This window comes from Galleria mellonella, unplaced genomic scaffold (genome assembly GCF_026898425.1).
Source record: "Galleria mellonella isolate WM207_F2 unplaced genomic scaffold, CSIRO_AGI_GalMel_v1 utg133, whole genome shotgun sequence".
Lineage (NCBI taxonomy): Eukaryota > Metazoa > Arthropoda > Insecta > Lepidoptera > Pyralidae > Galleria > Galleria mellonella.
In genome coordinates, this window is record NW_026441990.1 from 2,341,927 (window position 1) to 2,365,174 (window position 23,248).

General features: G+C 32.3%; 1 protein-coding gene across 1 annotated transcript in view; it reads right to left on the minus strand.

Moving 5' to 3' along the window:
• The window catches only part of LOC113511179 (transcription factor AP-2-epsilon), a 60,598-nt gene extending 38,439 nt beyond the window's left edge, over positions 1 to 22,159 (minus strand). Inside the window, 2 exon segments of the mRNA XM_052903208.1 lie at positions 21,328 to 21,606; positions 21,609 to 22,159. Of these exon segments, the coding sequence (XP_052759168.1) occupies positions 21,328 to 21,606; positions 21,609 to 21,896 (567 nt within the window). The 5' untranslated portion in view covers positions 21,897 to 22,159.
• Positions 22,160 to 23,248: the final 1,089 nt, after the last annotated feature.

Below are 23,248 nucleotides of genomic sequence, written 5' to 3' on the forward strand. Positions count from 1 at the left end.
CTTTATATCGATAATTTTAAGATCGAATAATCGATACGAGATTTTAAATGAATTTAGAAATTGTAACGTATAAATTAGATTAATCATGTGTAATTATAATAAATATAAAGTATCTATTTAAATGAAGTATCTTATATTTATATCTACCATATATTACTAATACAATTAGTGAATGAAAGATAATTAAAAAGCAAGTACAACAGCAATTTATTACGATCATAAGAAGTCGATCAAAAACAAATTAAATAATTGGAATTCTAACGAAATCGATGTGTCGACAAAATGATGCGGAATCGATTATAACACCACTACTCGATAGCACCGGCAAATAAACTCGATAAATCGATTCAACACGGCAAATTAAAACGGTTATTATTGAATAGAAAAATTACAAGAATCAAAATGGTAGTTAACGAATTATCTATCAGTTAACGGAACAGAGTTATTAATAAGGATTTTGTGTTAAATACATATGGTTATTTTATTGAGATTGTGTTATGATTTTTTTGATTAGAGAGACCATTTAACTCTTAATACCGTTACTGTAGTTGTAAAATAATTATAAACTTGTTGCTAGCGAATGGAATTTTTTTGATTATATATAATAATTTAACAGTGAATATAGGTTTATATAAAGCACAAATACACTACTTGATTATAAATGTGTATTAAAAAATTAGTATATCTAAAATAAGCAACTTTTATGATCGATTATATCGATAGAAAATCGCGAAATCGTAATCGTATTTACGATCGCTCGCGTCGCGTGCTCACGGCTGACTGCCGGAGGGCGGGCGAACCGCCCTCGGGGTAACCATGTGCTCTCGACCTTACCGATTGATACTCGATGTGTGGTGTGACTGTGACCCTTTTTATTGGGTTTACCATTTGTTTCGAAACGAGATCGAGTACCGATCGAGAAACTGTGTTATGTATAATCGCAAATTTTATGGTACCACAGATAATGGGACCGATTCTGAGCGACCATTAATTAACCAATCAACAATCTAAACGAATTTATAAAATTAAAATTTGTATTCTAAAGGCTAAATTATATTTCTATTAAATTTAGGTACAAATTATTATTAAATTAGTTTATGATATTCCATAAAATAGGAATTTTGTGAAACTATTAAATTAAAATAATAGATTAAGAGATAAGTATAGAGAAATGACGCCTAATTTGACGATTTACTAGCAGTCATAATATGTAGATGTACACTCTCACTCAGAAGCGGTCATTTATTGGGAAACCTGTCAACACAAATTAATTAATGTACGTATGTAATTTATTTGTTACGACATGATATCTAATATAATCTCTCAAAAATAGCGTTTAAACTATTTTAAACTTAACACTCTATATTAGGTATAACATAATCAATCAATACATATAATAAAATGGTAACTGGTCGCTGACTGTACATTAAGAAAACTATCATAGGGGAGCTTTAATGAACGCAATAGAACCCAAAACAATAATTTTTAAAATTTTTGCCTGTATGTTGGTTTATCTAATTTGAACGCGGTTTTCACTACTGCGTTGCGGTTTACTTGACTTAATATTTAGTGTTAGTTTTATTTCAATCGGTTCATAAATAAAAAAGTTATATCAATCTAAAAAATCACATATGAAATTCTAAAGATTACCGATCAGTTGAATTGGTTGAAACCTTATAAAGGTATTAGGTACGTAATTATAATTTAAGTGTATAATACAAGACCGGATTCATGAAGAGTTCCAATGAGAATGATATATGGGAACTACACAGTTAGGAGCGGGTAGCACCGCGGGAAACGGTTAGTTTATATTAAAATGCGATTATATAAAATAAATACATATTTATTTCGGATATACAATTCGTTTCAACCGCATGTAATTTTCTAATAATACAATACGATGTGTCACCATTTTTTTTAACTCGACAATGTCGTAAAATACAAATAACATAAAGAATATACCAGTACAAGATTAGGAAAATAAAACCTCACCGCATCACAATAGTATTCTCTCATGACGCGAAACTCGTATACAATATTCGATTGCATTTAACGATTTCTATTCGAGTACCTATGGGTACATTACTGCCCCACCCTCAGGCGCGAATTTAATTAATAGGTATTCCAGTCGTCTCGCGATTGGTGATCATTCGAGTGAACTCGGTACGTACTATACATTGTTGTGAGGATGGTTCGTTGAGCACATTTATGTAATTTTCCTATTCTTTTTCATGAAATAATTGTTTACATTAATGAATGAATTACTGCATATACAGGGGGGTTAAGAGTTTGATAGTTTAGATATTTTTGTATGTACAATAAATTTTAAAAAATACGAATAGCTTATAAGTCTCTCTCTCTATGCATAATACTAGGTGCGTTTATGATAATATTAATGAGGATCTGATAAGTCATTGATCTGTATATAGTTTATTTGTGTACCGAAATTCGAATTCATATAGTTTATTTGTGTAACAAAGTTCTCAAAATCTAACCGTATAAATATCTTCACAAACATTCGCAGTTTTGATTTTTACTCCCTTCATTCCAAAAAACTGAAAAAATGAAAAAATCTATTTTAACTATTACATTGTTTTGTTCGTTTTTTTTTTAATTAGAAATTTAACTTGAAATTGACTAGTTTAAATTGACTATTGAAATTCAATAGGTACACTAACCTATTTTAGCTATTGAATTACTGTCTGTCTGTAATGTCTGTCTCACTAGACAGTTGACGTTTTTATGAATAAGGGTCTTAGTTCTTATCTTTCCCTATAAATGTGCATAATAATCCAATTATTTTGGAAAAATAGGTGTAAAATTATAAAATATGCGATAGTTTTTTTTTAAAGACGGACATTGAATAGTGATCACGCTCGCGTTAATGGTATACGTTGACGGAGAATTATTGAGGGATGGTAGGTGAGGATGAAAAGGTAGGTCGATTAGCCTATTATGAAGAATTCACGAGGCATTAAGTATAATGACTTACAGGGAGGTCGTTCTGACAGGGTATATTACTAACAATGGGGCGGGGGAAAGAGGTTGCTAGAAATGGAGTTTAACAGCTCTATTGCTAGCAATGTACCCTATCAGGTCGATTTCCACGCGTTTCCCCTTGGAAACCAAAGTGATTAATTCTCGTGAAATTCTTCACGATAGGCTTATTGTCCTGCTTTTATCCTCACTTACCATCTTCTACTGGTGCCCCGCCAGCGTATACCGATAGCGCAGGCGAGGTTACCAAATCATTTTAACCCATTAAAAAAAACTAGCAATGGGGTTACTAATCCCCATTACTAACAATCCTTTCTCTCCACACAAGTGATATTTAGACCTAGAAATAATTTAAATAAAACCAATTTATAACGTTTTCAAGATAAAATATTAGATACACAACTTTTACTTTTTATGAGCGGATTTACTAGTTTTTTTAGGACATCAATTTAATTTGACGATTTACTAACAGTCATAATATGTAGCTTGTTACACTCTCACTCAGAAGCGGCCATTTATTTGGAAACCTGTCAACACAAATTAATTAAAGTACCTATAGGTTCGTCCGACTCGACAAGAACAACGTACAATTATTTTTAATTTATTCGTTACAACATGACATCTAATATAATTTTAGTATGAAAATAAATAAGTTTTATGACACGAATCTCTTAAAATTTAAGTTTAAAATACAGTTAATACTCTAAATTAGGTATAATATAATTTATAATAAAATATGAAGATATAAAATGAGCGTTTATTTCGGATATACCTATTTTAAACATGTATAAAATGTATTTGAACGTATATTGTACATCATCATTTCATCATCGATATACACAAATTGTGTTACAAATTCTGTAATAATACTTTATGCATATTTTAATTTTGTTAATAAATTAAAGAGTTTTTGATTGGTATTTTGGGTATATTATAACATTGAGTTACGCCCCGATTTGTTTAAAAAACATCTTAATAAATTTAATCTTTTGTTTCAAGCTAATATTATCTCATGAAGCGAGACTCGTACACAGCATTAAGAAGTTATTCGATTGCATTAAACGATTTCTATTCGAGTACCTATGGGTACAGTACTGCCCCACCCTTAGGCGCCAATCTAATTAATAGGTATTCCAGTCGACTCGCGATTGGTGATCATTCGAGTGAACTCGGTACGTGCTGTATTGTTTGTGAGGACGGCTCGTTGAGCACATTTGTATAACTTACCCATTCTTTTTCATTAAATATAAAATTTTTAAATAATAGAATTTTCATCGTGCCTCCGATCAAACTGTTTATAATTATTCCTCTCAATCCAAAGGTTGACTGGAAGAGATCGCTTTTAGCGATAAGGTCTCTCATTGTTTTCTCATTGTGATTATTTCTTGTAATTATTTGTATTTATAATAAGTTTACTATTGTATTACCTTTTGGAGGAAACAATAAAGAGTATCTATCTATCTATCTAAATACAACTTTACATATTATTAAATGAATTATTACATATACAAGTATAAGAGTTTGATAGCTTAAATATTTGTTGTATGTATGTATAATTTTCATTCATTATTTGTCCAGCAGTGGACGAATAATAGCTGAAATGATGATGTTGATATAATTTATAAAAAAATTAGATAAAAATATGAATAGCTTACGTCTTTCTCTATGAATGAATGAATTCTTTACTGTGCATAGTGTGGTAATTACAGGTTGATAGGTAGGTAATATGGTGTACAACACAGTATACCCACTACGGGCGTACAATAGTAAAAATATAAAAAAATTACGTTATATAATTACATAAATATTAAAATACGTTAGGTGCATATATGACAATCTTCATGTGGATCAGATAAGTTGTTAATCTATATATTGTTTATGTGTATATCGTATTTCATTCATATCCATTCGGTCGTTTGAGCGTGCTTGAACAACAAACTTATTAAAATCTAACCGTTTAAATATCTTTACAAACATTCACAGTTTTTGTTTTTAAAGGTTTAGCATTTAAGCACTACCTTTTTCCTTCTATAACAAATCTCTACCGTAATTTTTTTCATTTTACAACTAGTGGTCCGACCCGGCTTCGCACAAAAAAGACATTATTTTTATTTTATCGTTTTTATTTTTTTTGACGGCCCACCATCGCCTATTGAGCAGTACAATGGATATAATAGAGTATACTGTTTCGCCCATGATACCCCCCATGCGTTGCCATTCCTGAGGACTCAGGTGTTATTCCTCTGTTCCTAGGTGTGTTACTCTCTGGAAACCGTCATATTGAATTCCAGGTGTATTCATCACGATGAGCTAACCTGATGATGACCAGCCTTTTCATTCTCACCTATAGTGCCCTGCTAGCATATACCGTTAGCGCAGGGAGGGTTACCATTCTATTGTCATCCATTAATAAAACATATGAAGCAGGGTCGTCTGTGAAAGCTAATATAAAATACTAATTTATCTTTCTATTTATCCGCGCAAAGACAGGGCTGATCACTAATACGTTATGAATTTATAATTAAATTTGCAAAAAAATTTTTTCATAAATGGCAACACACCCACTACGTTAGAACGTGATCGATTTCTAAATCCGTTCAGTTTCGCTAATATCCGTTATTTAGTCACCCTTGTGGGGTCTTTTCGTGATCGGAGCCTCACAGGCCTCAGTGCCTCAGGGGGTTTGAGTACATATGTAAATATCTACCCACTTGCTTGAGAAAAGTTTTTTCATATTATATATGTAATATATAAAAATAGTACTGTGATATAACTGTACAGCGTACAGCCATAGTTAATAATATTATTTCGCCATCTACAATCTTAATGTCTTGATAGATAGATAGATAGATAAACACTTTATTTGAGCCATTTATGACACACGTAAATTAATAAATAAATTTATACAATCTGATTATTTACATTTTTTCAAATATAAATCAAAAGATGAATATTGGAGATATGTTTTCACCAAGTGTGTCGCAGTGACCCAAAAAGGCTACAAGCTCAGTGATACTTTTGCTTAAAAGCAAAACACTGATTTTCAGCTGCAATCTGAAGTAAGGCTACACGGACGCGTGCAACAAACCCAGAGTGTAACCTGTGTAACCAATTTAACAGCAAAAGGTAAAATTATATTATATTATATATAGTCTTGATTATACTTAATATGTTTTTGTTATCTTATATGTTTTTTTGTTCTATGAAAATGGATTGGTAACTCCGCTTGCGCTAACGGGATACGCTGGCGGAGTACCAGTAAAGGGTGATCCATGAGAATGAAAATAGGCCAGTTGATCATCAGTTTCCATGGAAAACCGCGAGGAGGTCGACCTGGTTAGGTATATTGCCAGCAATGGGATTTCCAGTCTCCATTGCTAACAATCCCTTTCCCCCTACCTTATATGTTACCTAGTGGGAGAAGTTACCTACTGGAAACTATAGTGCAGAATCCCAGGTGTATTCATCACGATGGACTAACTGATCTGTCTTTTCATTTTCACAAATCGTCTCTCTCTGATGTTCCGCCAGCGTATACCGTTAGCGCAATCAGGGTTACTATTTGATTATCATCCATTAAAAAAAAATGATACCTAAAATGTTAATTTTTGCTCTTGATGGGTCGGACATGTTGCTAATGTGGTAATTGAAAATCAGTGTCGCTGCTTCTGTAGGAACTTTAAGCTGATTTAGCATTTTTTTTTAATTTCCATGACACTGATCGAAACACAACTAGCCTTTATTTTTTTTTATTTTCGAACCGATACGACAACATAACCTTCAAGAAAAGAGCATATTCCTTTTTTTTTTAAAACGAATAGGCCGGCAACACACCTGCAATACCTTTAGTGTTGTGGGTGATCATGGGCGGCGGTAGTTACTTACAAAAAGGTGAGCCGCATGCTCGTTTAAAAAAAATATATATACATATGTAATTTTTCTTTTATAATACATTAAATTGTTATCACTTGTAGCCTAAATGTAAGTGATGTGGCTTATTGAAATATTTTTTTCAATAAGCCACACTTTCATTTATTTACTCTTTTATATAAAAATTGTATGTTACGATGTTAGCGCATGCTAATCTCCAGAACTGTTCGAACGATTTTAATGAAATTTGGTAAATTTTGTCAATAAACAAAAATGAACCTAATAAGTAGTGGTAGGTGATAATATATTACCAAGTCAACTAGTATATCTATAAGTGCATATTAATCAATAAGCATTCCTTTTTATTATATTCTTTATTTTCTACTTAATAGATAAATTTAAATTAAATCTAGACTCCATAAATACTTTCCTGTACTTAAAAGCAATGCGTGTACTTAATTATATTGTTAGATTTACCATCACTTTTAGAATTAGAAACAAAAACAGTATCTTCGTTGTTTTGTAGTTGGTCCGATATATTATATAGGTATATAATGTACAAATTGCTTTCAACAGTTTTCAAAAGGCCCTTGAATAAATTTGTAAGTACTGGCCAATTATTATTGAATACAATAAAACTCTATGAATAGAAAAATAAAATTGCAATCTGTGAGTAGATTTTGAATAAAGAACACTCTTCGATTGGTCGTATTGCCTCGGGCAAGATGGCGGGGTGCCGAATGTTGCCAGCCATTCGTCCGGAAATATGAATTCTGTTTGTCTAATGACATTTTATAATTATTTGTACTATTATTTTCAGTGAAATATTTAATATATTGTGTTACTTCGAAGAATTGGAACATAATTATTTGGATTCTACTAGCCATAATTCGATTCGTCAATGGGTGCTTGTGTATAAAGATATCAAAATATTATAATTAGTGCTAGCAAGAGGCAAAAAGGGCGCGCTTTGTTTCGTAAAAAAATAAAAATAAGCGTCAGCCAAGAGTTCACCGAGATCAAGAAGCATATGATCTAAGATTTCGTGGTAGTTATGTTATCAATACAAACATTTCAAGCAGAATGTATGACCGCGCAAGGTCCGAGGTCACTGGGCGAGTCGTGCCAGCTTTGTCTCTACCGCGGCCTTTCTATTAAACTTAATGTTATATGTATTTATCTATCATTGTTCTGGCACACATTTTTGCAATAACGGGTAGCGTAATACGTTATGAGTATGGAAGAAATAATAATACTCTATGATATGGGTAAAATACATTCATACATGTGTACAATTAAGAGTCTCGAATATGCATATATGAAAGAGATTAAAACTATTGATTGTAGATTTAAAACAATTATATAAATTCAAAGTTCTGCTTTGTAAAAAATAATTCATCCATCACCATAAAAAAATTTAAATCTCATCGATTGCAAAATATAAAATCAAAATCGGTTTAGATGAGCCACAGATACCACAAAACATACTTGCAAAAATATCAATACTACATAATATTTCAGTTACAATATTTAAAACAATAATAATAAACTGAAACATAACAAAATAAATAAAATAAAACAGAGGCAAATCGTAGGTACAAAATTGCATTCAAAAATGTGTCGAACACTTCGAAATTCGATTATTGCGCATTTGATCGGTTGACAACCCTAACGACGTGCAAGTGCACAAAAGGTTACTACAACCGGTCAGCAAACCGCCGCATATTCGCAAAAACAGTTAATTACGAAATTTTTGAGTCGGCGAAGAAAGTAAGGTACGCGCTCCGTTATTCTCGGAAGCGCGTGATTGATTCAGCGCTCGGCCCACCGAGTAAGCCGCTCAGCTGATTACAATGATCCTGAACTAGCGAGACCTTAACGTAGGTGGTTTCTCCTCTAGGACATAGATATAAGAGAAATAGATAGATCCTGTTTCAATAGAATTTAATGAACTTGTCAACAAACGAATAATTAATAGATTAATTGAATTAATGTTTAGATTTGTTACTAAATTTATTTAGTAAAAAAATTCTCTGTGATTTTGCGTTAATTCGCAAATTAACTTATTTCCTATTTTACAATTTATTTTGATCGATCGTCTCATATTTGCTGATGTTTCTTTGATTCACAATTAAAACGTCGTTCTATTTACACGTCTTTTACTGAAATATTTCTTAAATATATGTCAATAGTGGGGAAAGGAATTGTTAGCAATGGAGTTTGACAGCCCCATTGTTAGCAGTATGCCTTATTAGATCGATCTCCACGTGGTTCCCCCTGGTAACCATCGTGAACAATTCTTGTTGAATTCGTCACGATGGGCTAACTGACCTGCTTCATACTCACCTATCATCCTTCACTGGTGCTCCGCCGGTGTATACCGATAGTGCGGGTGGGGTTACCATACCATTATCATCCATTAAAAAAAATATATGTCAATAAAAGTTGATTACTTTTTGTTAATCGAATAGCGATACTATATATATAATACTATATACTAACATAAGTTTCCCTTCATAAAAGGGGTTTTGCCAGTAGTTGCCATGCTTGGCAGGTGGGTTGGCAACCGTAAAATATCACCAGAGCCTGGTGATATATTAAAAGTGACGTTTGTACCCATCCTTAACTAGCGATACTATATGCGGCTAAAATTGTTAATCTCCACTAAAATATGAGTACTAAAGTGGTTTGAGCTGCGAAATTGGTTTATGATGGCAATCAATCTAGTTGTTTGACGCTGTTGAGCAAATTGTATCAGAAGTATGCCAGTAACAAGTGCAACAACACGATAAGTACACACACAAAATATATAAATCAAGTTTACACGATTGTTCGTATGAAAAAGCTTCAAATTATACAGCGGACTATGGAGAAGGCTTTTTTTTTTTAGACGGATGATAATGAAATGGTAATCTAAGGGGAGAAGGATAGATAGATAGATAGATACTCTTTATTGTTTCCTCCAAAAGATTACAATAGTAAACTTATTATAAATATAAATAATTACAAGGATCATACGGTTCACCTGATGGTAAGCCATTACCGCTGCCTGTAAGCATCCGTAATATCAGATTACAGGTGTGTTGCCGGCTTTTTAAGAAGGCATATGCTCTTTTCTTGAAGGTTTCAAAGGCTTTGGTTGTGCGTGGAGAAAATGTGAATAGAAAAGCACAGCGGAGGACAACGACTAGGGTTTATTTATTTATTTATTTAAGGAACACCAACAGCATATTGCATTATAACATATAGGTATAACAAACATTAAATGTAATACAATATTAATGCACATGCCTATTATAGGTATTCACAGCATTCACTTTAACATAGTTATACAGTGCGAGAAAATGAAGTAAATAATAAAAACAAACATATAACCTAAGTTGTGAGCAATATCAGAAATACGATTATGAGTGAATTGAAAATTGACAATTTGTCTACAGTACTTATGTTTTAGTCAGCCATGTTTATAAAATGTAACAATTCGATATTATCCGTGTGGTTCCGGCATAGAATAGGCCACCCCTTCCTTTCCCGTGTCGTAAGAGGCGACTAAGGGAGGGCGAGGAATATGCAGCAGCGTCCCTATTAAAACATCTCCAAAGCCTAACTATGCAAAACCTACATAGGAGGAAGTAGGGGGAAAAGGGATTGTTAGTAATGGAGACTGAGAATCCCATTGCTAGCAATATACCCAACCAGGTCGATCTCCTCGCGGTTCTCCCTGGAAACTATCATGGTTAATTCCTGATGAATTCATCATTATGGGCTAACTGGCCTGTTCTCATTCCCATCTATCACCCTTCACTGGTGCTCCGCCAGCGTATACCGTTAGCGCAGGCGGGGTTACCATATCATTTTCACCCATCAAAAAAAAAACCTAGGAGGAAGCTTATGTTCAGCAGTGGACAGTTACAAACTGATATGATGATGAATTCGGTAAAAAAAAGACAAAACAATGACTATTATTATATAATATTGTTTAGTACTTTATATTTCCAATAATTCATTATATATGTATATAATTAAACTTTTTTAAAAAAGCAACAGCTGAGTTTCTTCGCCAGTACTTCTTGGCTGAAATAGCGATCGGAATGGGCAGTATTGAAAATTTTACTATAAAAAAAAATGCTTAAATCTAAGTTTAGTTAAATAAAAATATTTCTTTCTATTTTTTCTATTGCAAGTACTTTATGTTTTTTTTTTGCGTTGACTTTTAATAATTTGCGGACAGACGGCAGTGAACTCAGAAGGTAATGAGTTAGTGAAAAAAAAAAAAGAATCAGAAAGATCTGCGGAAATAAACTTATTATGCTGTATTTCCGTCCGAAATGAACAAGCATAATTTAAGTATTACAAAAAGATTATAAATTAAAAAAAAAAACCTTTCTAATCTTAGTAACCCTGGCATTGTCACATATATTATATTCAAATTCGATTCTAAAAAACCGCAAGTGTCCCAATCAGATGAATTACGCCGACTTATTTTGTCATCGATAAACTTTTCATGTAATCCTTATTGTTTAATGGTTAGAGTTTATTTTTAAATGGTATTTATATTTTGAATGGTAAAAAGTATGTGGTAAAATACATTGGGTAACGTTGACAAGTGGGCTGCGATTTGGGAGCAACTTTCTATAAGTATAAACAAGTATGACTTATATGTATGTATGGGAATACGTAACTGCTGTCGAAATTTGTATGTGTGTGAGTGGTAAAGATAGAGACTTCGGCGAAATAATTGAAAAGTACGTTCGTGGCCAGGTTCCTTGTATTTTAATGTTAAATTCTTAAAATAATTAATTAAGATTGTTTTTCACAGAAAGAGAAAACGATTAAAATTTAAAAACTGAACTACCGGATAGATTTTGATAAAATTTTATTGGGAAATTTTCAGATAAAAAAGAATTTTCCAAATAGGTTTACAACTAACGGATTTACGAGATAATAAACATAAAAAAATACAACGGAATTAAAGGGCTCCCTCTTTTTTAAAGACGCTTAATAAAATATAAATTTGGAATAAAATTTGAATTAAGAATGTTATCATTATCATAACATTACGTTCTACCACTAGCTATGAGTCTCTCTCTGTGAAGGGAGGATATGAGCCTATTGTTATTACACTAAGAAGTTTGGTATAGGCTTATTTCTTCTCTTACTTTATTCTACTGCGTCCTTCTACTGCAGTGTTGTATTGTGTTTCCTTGACCGTCTCTTATGACGTCTTAGAAATGAAAAGGGGCGCAATACATTCTATACTTACACCGTTGCCGCATGAATGGATGAAAAGTGTGATGAAATTTAAGAATTGCATTATTGCATAAATATAAATTGCATTAGTAACTCTGTTACTATATCTATATATTAGATATAGATAATCTATATACCCAGTTTGTAAATTGTGGAAAAAATAGTAATTTAACAATGTAATAAAAATTAAGTACTTCAGATCTTAAAGTGTAACGTCTCAAGTTCACAGTTTAAGTTGTGTCCGGTGCACCTGGTAATTACGACACGGCAATCGGGTAGCCAATTAAAAGATAAAACCATGTGACAACACGCGGTCTGCGGACGGTACGATGTACATACCCGAAACAGTACGAAATCTTGGGCCTAGTTGCAAAATCAAGGAAAATGTATTGAGACAATTGTGTCAGCTTCAAAGTTACAGTGTTGGTGTCGGTAAAGTATAAATAAAACTGTCTAATGCAGATGCTATTTAAAAAAAATAATAAAAAATATTACTTTTTCCACAAAATCGACCTTAATCTTCAATATCATTCGATTAATAAATTTAAGACAGTGTTCCATGTGTTCCAAAACAAAATGTAGTCGTAAGTTCGAATTGGACCAAAACATAATACAACACCTTGTACATCAGGGTAAATTTTTATTTTTTAAAGTTTGTTCGGTCATATAAATGTACATAACGTGAGCACATTGTTACGATTACTTTAGGACAGTTGATAAAGGCATTCAAGCACCTTAATTAATGCAAAATGTTTCATGTGATTGGCAGGCGGGTTGGCAACCGCAGTTAGGCTTTTAGAGATGTTTTAAGAGGAATTTTGCTGCCCATCTCTCGCACTTAGTTCCCTTTTGTGATATCCATGGGAAAGGAAGGGGTGACCCATTCTATGCCAGGGCACACACGGCGACTACTGGAAAAACTCCCCTTATGGGGAAGGCCATCAATGGACAGTTAACGACTGAAATAACAATAATAATATTATGTGAATACATTTTCCAGTTTTTTTTTTTTTAATTAGTAGCATAGATAAATATTACTCTATAAATGTAAGTTTCACCTTTGGTAAAAAATTATGAAGATATTGCCCAGCTTTTGAAGTTCATCCATTGATTGAACTTCAAACAAAACACCACTTGAATGGCCTGTCAGATTGAGTATCATACGAGTACAAGATAGTTTAAACAACGACGTTATATTAAACAATACCTACAGTTATTCTAAAATACCGCATTAGATAATGGAAAGCTACCAGTCGAGAGACTGTAATGCCTGCTATCTATCACCAACTGGTATACGTAAAAAATACAATGGCAGTGTATTCGAAATGAACCGGCCATATATTATTATTATCACCCGACCAATGTTCTATTAAAAAGCATAAAGTTACTAAGAGTACACATTTTTAACTCGATATAAACGTGTATCGATCGGGGAGGGTATTGTTAGTAACATTACTTTAGATTATAAAGTATGTAGATTGACAATGTGAAAGAGAGGAAACATAATAACATATATGTTAGAGCGAGAAAGAAAAACAGGACAATAATTTACACAATATATACTCGAAGCTGATTTGGCGGGATTATTGACAAAATAAATTCTTTTTATTATTAAATTTCGTAGTGTTTTATCTGATTCGTTTTAAGTAAATATAGATGGTTAGAATTAAATATGTTGTACTGTATTATATTCAAAAATACAAATCAGTAAAATAAATCACAAAATAGCAGTTTTTTTATGTATTTACGCTGTAAATGTTTATATCTTTATAACAATTATATTTATAATTTGCTTAATATAAGCATTGTATTTCACTGTAATAAATTGTGAAGAGAAATAAAAAAAAAATCTTTAAACGCAATATTCCAGAACAATAAGAAATATTTTATACAAGAATTGGTAGAAAAAATGACGAATTTATGAGTAATTAAAATAAAGTTCTGTATGTTCTCGAATCGAATTTAAAATATATAATAAGTACGTGAATTTTCGCTATTATTGCAACGTCAATTCCATATAAATTCAGATCTGACCGATTGTTTATCGATCGATATCTCTCTATGATATATCTAATTTGATAATGAATCGAGAATTGATATTAACGTTTTTGATCGATTAAATCGAGAGTCGATAGTAAGGGCTAGTGTTGTGAAACATACAGAACGGAGCGTGGGTGGCTGTCTGTGTATATAGTATGTTGACCAGTCAGCGATGACCTGCCGAAACCTATGTTCATTAACTGGATTTTTTCTTAACGATTGTCAATTGTAAATGATTTTTTTTTTTCATTAAGTCCGCAAGGCCATTTTGATCCGTAGTCCTGATCTGTGAAATTACATATAATTATTTTTGGGATTATATGATTATTTTATGTTAGTTACTTTTTTAATTATAATATAATTATAACTTATGTAAATATCATTTTATATAAAAAGATTTGCCTCCTTATACAAAGTACAAATGAGTCCATAGGATAGAATGAGATGGCGACGTGCGCTGTCTTGTTCTTACTCATGTGGGTAGTGATTGAAATGATTCTATTGATAGATTTGTTTGTTCCTTGTTTTGGGGAGTTGTTTATGGAACATAGGAGCGGCGACCCATAATGTGCAAATAATTAGATGACATCGAATATAGCTATATTTTATCTCAATCAGGTGCTTGCTATCCATATCATTGTACGAAATTCCACTAGAGGAAAACATATAAAAGTCGCCTGTATGGTTACCTTTGGCTCACTCATTTTTTTTTATACAACTTAGAATGGCAAACAAACTGACAGCCCACCTGATGAAAAGTGGTAGACATGAGCAGTACCATGGACATAACAGACTATACTGTTTCGCCCATAATACCCCCCATGCGTTGCCATTCCTGAGGACTCAGGTGTTATTCCTCTGTACCCAGTAAATTCAAGCCAAATCCCACCATTCAAACCGAAACACAGCCGTGCAAACACAACTGCTTCACGGTAGAAACACGAATGGGACAGAGGTACCCAAGAAATCGACTTTTTCACAAAGTCTCCCGCTGGTAGTTATTTTTCTGAAGATAGAAGATAAAGATATAGCATTGATATTTCAAGATATGGAGGCAAACTAATGTATTCTGTGAGGGGTGGGAGAAGGAATTGATAGTAATGTAAACTAATGACCCCATTGCTAGCAAGCCTTGTCAGGACGACCTCCACGCCGTTCCCCCTGGAAACCATTGTGATTAATACTTGTTGCATTAATCACGATGGGCTAACTGACCTGCTTTCATCCTTACCTATCATCCCTCACTGGTGCCCTGCCAGTGCATACCGATAGCGCAGGCGGGGTTACCATTCCATTACCATCCATTAAAAAAAAGTGTATTCTGTGAAGTCTATGGTTCTATTAATATCTATAATTGACAGTTACAAACTATCCATCAGGTGGGTCATCACCCTCTTTGCCTTTCTAAATTGTAAACAAAAAAGGAAACAAAAAAAAAAAATAAGAGACAGAGGTACCCATAAAAGAGGCACATAACAGTTTGTTGCTCGTGAATGACAACATGAGTTGTGCTGTGTACTTCGTGGGTGCGAGTAATATGATCTGTGACACCTATGCTGATTTTGTTTTTATAAAAAAAATATTTGCGTAGCATAAATAATATTATATAGAATTGTAATAGGCCGAAATATAATATGTGACATACAGTAAATAATAAATATATTTTAATTTGCAGCATTTGCCAGTTTTTTTTTATCGGTCAAGATGGAATGGTAAAGCCGCCTGCGCTATCGGTATACGCTGACGGGGCACCAGTGAAGGGTGACGGATGAGGATGATGGCAGGTCAGTTAGCCCATAGTGACCAATTGAACAAGAATTAACTACTATGGTTTCTAGGGGAACCGCGTGGAGGTGGACCTGATTGGGTATATTGTTAGTAATAGGATTCTCAGTCTCCATTACTGACAATCCCTTTCCCCCCGCATTTGCCAGTTGAGAGATCAAATTGTTGTTTTTAGGGTTCCATATCAAAAAAGGTAGAAAGAAACCCTTATGGTGCGACTTTGTACACAAGCTATATCTTAGCAACCAGTAATGCTATGAATTTAAAATTCGGAATAGTTTTAATATATTGTTGAAATAATTAAAAAATATTGATATTTTTTTTATCAGGGGATCTTTTTTTTTATACAATTTAGAATGGCAAACAAGCTGACGGCCTACCTGATGGAAAGTGGTAACCGTCACCTATAGACATGAGCAGTACCATGGACATAACAGAGTATACTGTATCGCCCATGATGCCGCCCATGCTACCTTGCCATTCCTGAGGACTCAGATGTTATTCATCTGTACCCAGTAAATTCACGCCATATCCGACCCTTCAAACCGAAACGCAGCCATGCAAACACAACTGTTTCACTTCTACTGGGGAAAATCGGATTTTTAAAATTATAGGAATAATAAAATGATGTTTCTAACTAGTACCGTTTTTGAGTTGTTTGTATTAGTAGTAGTAGAATTAATTTTGTATGAGAAAGCCGAAAAAGGTAATTTTATCAAATAATTAAATATTTATGTACGGAACTTGCGGCGAGTGAGTGTAACTCGCACCTAATATTTATTTTTAAATCGTACAAAATTTTATATATTGTTGTAACGATTAAATGAGTTCGTTACATGTTAATTATTAACAAAATAATAATTAATTCGTTTTCAACCAACTTACGAGAGGGAAGGTTTTAGGACTGTATTTTGTGTGTATGTGTTACGTCTCTAATTAATTTTCAGGAGATTGATAATGATTTTTTACTTTCGTATTAGTATAAGTTTTGATTAAAGTAGGTTTTTTTTCAACTACATTTCTTGGCATTTTTTTTAATTTTCACTTATCAATTGAAGTCATAGTTTTTCATGACGGAAAATCTTAAATTATTTGAATATATTCTTAGATGTTTATTTACGTCTTTTTTTATTTTTAAGACATAATTTCAATTTTATTATGTTATAAAAAAGTTATTTTATAATTAATTGAAGAAAGATAGTCTATAGGTATTTTTTTAATCTATAAAATAGATTATACATTCATAAGATATATATTAGATTAATATAATACAAAATATAGTTGCCACATTCAATCATTTTATATACACTTAATATTTTTTATCATATAATACGCGGTACTTCGAGTGGTCTGCTCGTGCGCCATCGCCTCAGAGGTCTTCATATTCTAGTTTCGTGATGGCAAAAAGTATTCGTCAACTGGCTCGCGCTTGACACATTTACCAGTAGGGTCGACAAACTCCGTGTACGGACACCATTGGCGGGGCACGATTTGGACATTTTGCCTTTTCGGGCAATAATAAAAAAAAAATATTTGCAGATCTTAACAATAACACGTTATCTAAGTATAATTGGCAATAAAACTGTAATCTCTTTATTTATAAAAACGTCAAATCTCTCATAAAGTTTTGTCTCTTTCTTTTACACTAAATTCCCGATTTGAAAAAAAGTGACAAAACAGCGTAATAGTTTAAATAGGTTTGTTAATCTTTTAGTTTTTATGAATCCTTATTCAAAAAAACTAAGTGCAAGAATTTACCGGTGCTGTAGAATATTTAGGTATTAGGTCAGAAATTTCGCATAGCAAAAATGTTAAAATGTCAATGAAGAATTCAAAGAAAACATATTTCTCTCTCTTTCTCTATTTTCTCTGTACCTATTTACCTGTATTATATTGGTGATGGTGACTATTACACCACGAAATACTTTTTCAGTCACCTGCTAGATAGCCTAATTTTGCCGCCTCATTTTTGCCCTACTGGGCAATTTCTGTCTAAACTAATTAAGCGTTTCTTTCGATTATCTAGTATCCATTTTGATCACATAGTCTTGCAAAATATATACTACATTATTATATATTGTTATTTATTCAAATTGCTACGTGCAAAGTCAAGGGCTACAGCTGATATTTTTAAAGTCTCAACAATTTAAACAAGTATTCGTTCTAAATAAATTATTTCCAGAACGTAGTTATGTTACTTCAAACCGCAAGATAGAAAAAGCCATTTTAAAACTGACAGAAAGCCACACTCGTTCGGTGTCGGTTAACTCGACCATAATATCTATTGTGTTGGACAAAAACCTGTAGCAAGAAGCAAACTATGATGATATGAGGACTACTATACTATGTACGTTATAGGATGGTGCGGATGATAAGCCAATAAACCATAGCCAATAACCAAATAATACTGAAATACGGATTCAAAAAACATTTGATTGTGAGAAAGTATGATCATTAGATTGACTTCAATTCTAAAAATCTCAATAAAGTTAATAAAGTTGATAAAGATTAATTATATTATATAAATAAATTACTTTAAATAACAGTAAACACATTTATAATTATATGCAAAATAAAACATTTTTCAGTTGTCTCAAAATTACTCCATTAAAATATATAATGTAAATCAATAAAAACTATTTCAATTAAATTGTATAATTATTATTAATATAAGGTAACACTTTTAGGTAACACAATATAAATTTTTTTATAAGCATAGACAATTTAATGTTGGCAACATTCTTTATGAATGTTGTCTAGACTTTTTGCTTTGTATTTCCTATAGTGTGCAGATGTTATAATGTGTTTTTAATTCATAAAAACATATTCTGTATTTTTATCAAAATCTGCGTGTTTCATATCTGTATTAATTGTGACAATATTATTTTAAAGAAAGTAATTAAAAAAACTAAATTATTGTAGTATTGAAGGAATTATGGAATATAAGGAATTAATTATTATATTGATTAACGAATTTAATGTAATTAATTATTTATAATTATTATAATAACGATGAGAGAGTAATGCATTACTAGGTCTGGATCTCTTTTAATTAGTCGCTTATAAAATTTACTATAAAATCGATTCAGGGCCCTTAATTGTTAACGGCTGTGACATGAGCGCGAATTGATCCCGAAATTAGTCGAGCTTTCCCGATCTAATCACACATAAGTTAAACCAGTAGTTATTAAATTAAAATGCGTACTTACGAAAAATTTTACATTTTTTTTTTTATATTATTAAAGACTTTACGATTATACCAATAAACAGTAAAATTTTATGTTTTCCAGTGTTGAAAAGGTGCGTTATACGTTTGATATCATCGGACAAACAGCCCGATGGTGTCAGTAAGTGCCATAAATTCCACAGCAATGTAAATAATGAGCGGACAATTTGGCATTTTAGATGCAGGTGCCTGAAAATTGGCAGACGATTAACGGGTTATTGATAAGAAGGGTTCTGTAGGTACTTTATGCATATGAAAATAACGGAGGAATAAATTAAAACAAATAACAATAAATTATAACAGGAAAACAATTGCCGAGAGTACAATAGTAATCATTATCATCGTCATATCAGCCGCTCACTGTCCACTGCTCACCATAGACCTCCTCCATAAGGGAGAAAGGGGGAGGTGGGTTGGCAACCGCAGTTAGGCTTTGGTGGAAGGAAGAAGGACGCCACTGTCCAATCCCCGACTATTAATCCTCTTAGTTACTTTTTACGACATCCACGGGAAAGATTATAACAATGATGTACCTATATTATTACAAAATAAATGTATTTTAATATTACATGTGCGTACTTGATGGAAAAAAAAATAAAAAAGTATTTTTTTTCCTGTCTAACATACAAGAGCATCATGCATCACACGTATCGTCTCGCAGAAACATATTCGTCGAATTTTCCGAAACTTTATATTGAAGTATACATACCTTTTATTCTATTCTTTAAATCGTTTGACCAAAACCTCACAGTCATGAATAAAATCACTCATTAATAGTTTTATTTAGTCGACTTACAAAAAAAGAGGTTTTATTGTATTTGCGTGTGTTTTTATATAATTGTTTTAACTGTAATACCATACTTTGAACATGGTAACATTAAAAGGTTTTAACATACGATTGAAATTAGCATTAAGCCCACCTTTTGTATGACGTTTTATTGGTCAATAAAGTTTAAAAAAGGAAATATAATTTCGTTTTTTTTTTGTAATCTAGTCTTAGGTATGTTTAGATTATTCGTATTAATTTTATTCAGAGACTATTTTTTTTTCTGGGAATAATATAAGAGTTGTCACAAAGGCTTCGCCGGAGTCCTACGTGACCCTGATGCGGCGCGCCCTCATCATGGCGACCCACTTGTGCCAACCTTTTAGCTTTACCGACAGCGACAGTACCTACATGTAACAAAATACTTGTGCAATTTGTAAAACTATAGCGTTAAAAACAGTTAAAATAAATACTGAAAGAAATACCGCGAAAGATTAAAAAAAAAGTTCGCTATGAAGTGCTAGAAATATTTACTATTTACTTTTGATCTTAATGTCTATGGTTAAAAATGTCTTTGAATAAATTTTCATAAATGAGGTATTAATAAAGGTACTAAAAAATAGTTTAATTGTTCTTAAATTTTCTAGTATTAGTTATTTTAAATCTATTTCTTTTTAACCTTATGCAATTTATTAAACAATGCACAGTTTAACCTTCTTAAAATGTACTTAATATTTTATTAAATAATGCAATTGCCTAATTAGTGTAATTTAAATAAACTATGAATATATTTTTACTTCGTTTTATATCGTTAATATATTTCTGGAACAAGATTCACTGATCCGTTGCTTGCCTCTTAGCTAGCATTACAAAATTGATTGTAAATGCAATTCTTTCCGCATTCTGATTCTATTGTGAATTATTTCATAATACAATATCAGCGATGGAATTTTACAATCTTATCCGTGTAATTAATCAAAAGTTACGACCATAGGTCGCCGGTACCTTCGAATAATGCTGGTGACGTATAGGAAAGCGTAGTGAAAAATTTAAATATAGGAATTATTCTATAGTTACAAAGGAATCTATGAAATATGGATGTTAATTTAATTTGTACATTTGAGCACTTTATGGCATTAAGTGTAGTTGTTTAAATTTATTTTTGCAAATACGTTATTTTTTCAAATGTACTCGTTGGTAATGTTTTTTTTTTTTTACAACACAGGGGGCAAACGAGCATGCGGCTTACCTGATGGTAAGTGACTACCGCCGCCCATGGTCACCCACAACACCTACGGCATTGCAGGTGTGCTGCCGGCCTTTTATTAATAAATTAATAATTAACTTTAGTAATTAAAATTGAAACTATTTGTTTGGTTATAAAAGTACTTACATCATTTTCTTGATTCTCGTTCTCGTTAATTGTATATTCACTCGTCACATTTATATCACCATTATTTATGTTTTTATCACCACTGTCTTTAATAGTATATTCATTTATATCACCATCGTCCATTGATATTACCGATCTCACATCATTTTTGTCCTGGTCATCAATTTGTCCATTTTTAAAATCACCAATCGCTAAAATACCATCCACTGTAGCACTGGGATGTCTTAGCTCCAAACGAATAGTCCTACTTGAATCTTTATCAATGCTTATATTTAATTCAGCAGAAGTATTTTTGCTTCCACATAATTTTCATTTTCCTCCAAACTTTTACAAGCTTTTCTTTTCAAATTCTGCGGCGATTCTATTTGCTTATCGATCAATTTTATATTATTGTTATTTGAAAACTTTACTGCTGACAATTCTGCAGTCATGTTTGTTTTCCTAGAGTCTATGTATTCGTCTATTTGCACTTTTTTACGTTTATGAATATTCTCATTAAAAATATCGTCTACTGTTAGATTTTGTTGCTCAGTCATATCCGGCAGGTTGACTCCGTTCATTTTGGTCATGTTGACGATAGATAGTTCCAGTACGAATCTAATTGATCACATTGTGTGGAACGACTGGGGGTTATCTCGTGCCATTGTCGGTTTAACGCGGCGTAAATCATCGACAGATGATTATCTATCCAGATATGATGACTGCCATAACCGACCAATTTGACTTGACTCCTAATTTCAGTAATACGAAGTCCTGCAAAATCGATTTGTCCAAGGCCTCTTTAGACTGGTCCAGTTGTATTGTTACCGCCGCGTTGGGCAACTATCGTGAACTTTTACACGATTATTGTACCGCCATTACGTTTCGTATGAGAATTCTATTTTCTTTAGATCGATGATTTCAGTTTTGTCTCTTTCTGTTGTATAGTTTTGTCTTCTTCCAGCGTCAAATGATGTTATTGTTTACTTGCCCCGTTAGTTATTGATGGTATAGGAAATCACTGTTCGCCTCCAATATGTGATTATCTTCGTAAAGAAGGTATCTTTTTTTTCGAATTTGTAATGGCTTTATCGATCTTGAATATGACGATGTTATTTTAATTTAGGATATTGATGGCACGTTCGAAAATATAATGGACTAAGCACTTGAATAGATTACTTTAAGAAGAATAATTAATTTCTAAAACAGTAATTAAATAAGGACGAGAGCGAATATTTAAATTTGGAATTCTTAAATTAAATTTCGAAGTTCCCGCGTATAGGTAGCCACGTGAGCGGGCGCGCGTCGCTCGAGGCTATCACATGGAGTGGGTGCGCGCGCGCAGACGTACAGCCTCGAGACATGATAAAGATGGGGAGTGTATAGTGTATGCTAAATAATCAGATTAATTCCGATATTAAATCTATAGAAATTTCAGTATAAATCCAAACGAGGGTTGGATAATCAACATTGAACTGTAACCGCACTATTATTAGATAAATTATATTTATTAAATTGTCCTAAAATTTATCAAAGTAAGTTTCTATTATAGTATTAATTATTCATTAATTTGCTATATTAAAAAATATGTACCTAACTATTTCATAGTTACTAAATTATAATACCTACAAAAAAATTGTTTAAATCAATTTTCTCATAAACACAATCAAAAACATTGTATAAAAAAGTCTAATTTCATCCTTTGATCATTTATTGAGTTTCCATTTTATGGCAAAATCTGTGGATGAAATGTATAGACCACCCTTATGATTTCATTTTACGTTTAGCATACGTGAATAAAAGATAAAAGTTAGATAAGATAAAATTTGGAAAAAATATTTGAATTATTGTTATATGACATTAAACGATGAAACAATTTGAATTAAAATGTATACGTATGTAAGGTATAAATGATACCGATGGACAACAGGACAAACTGCGG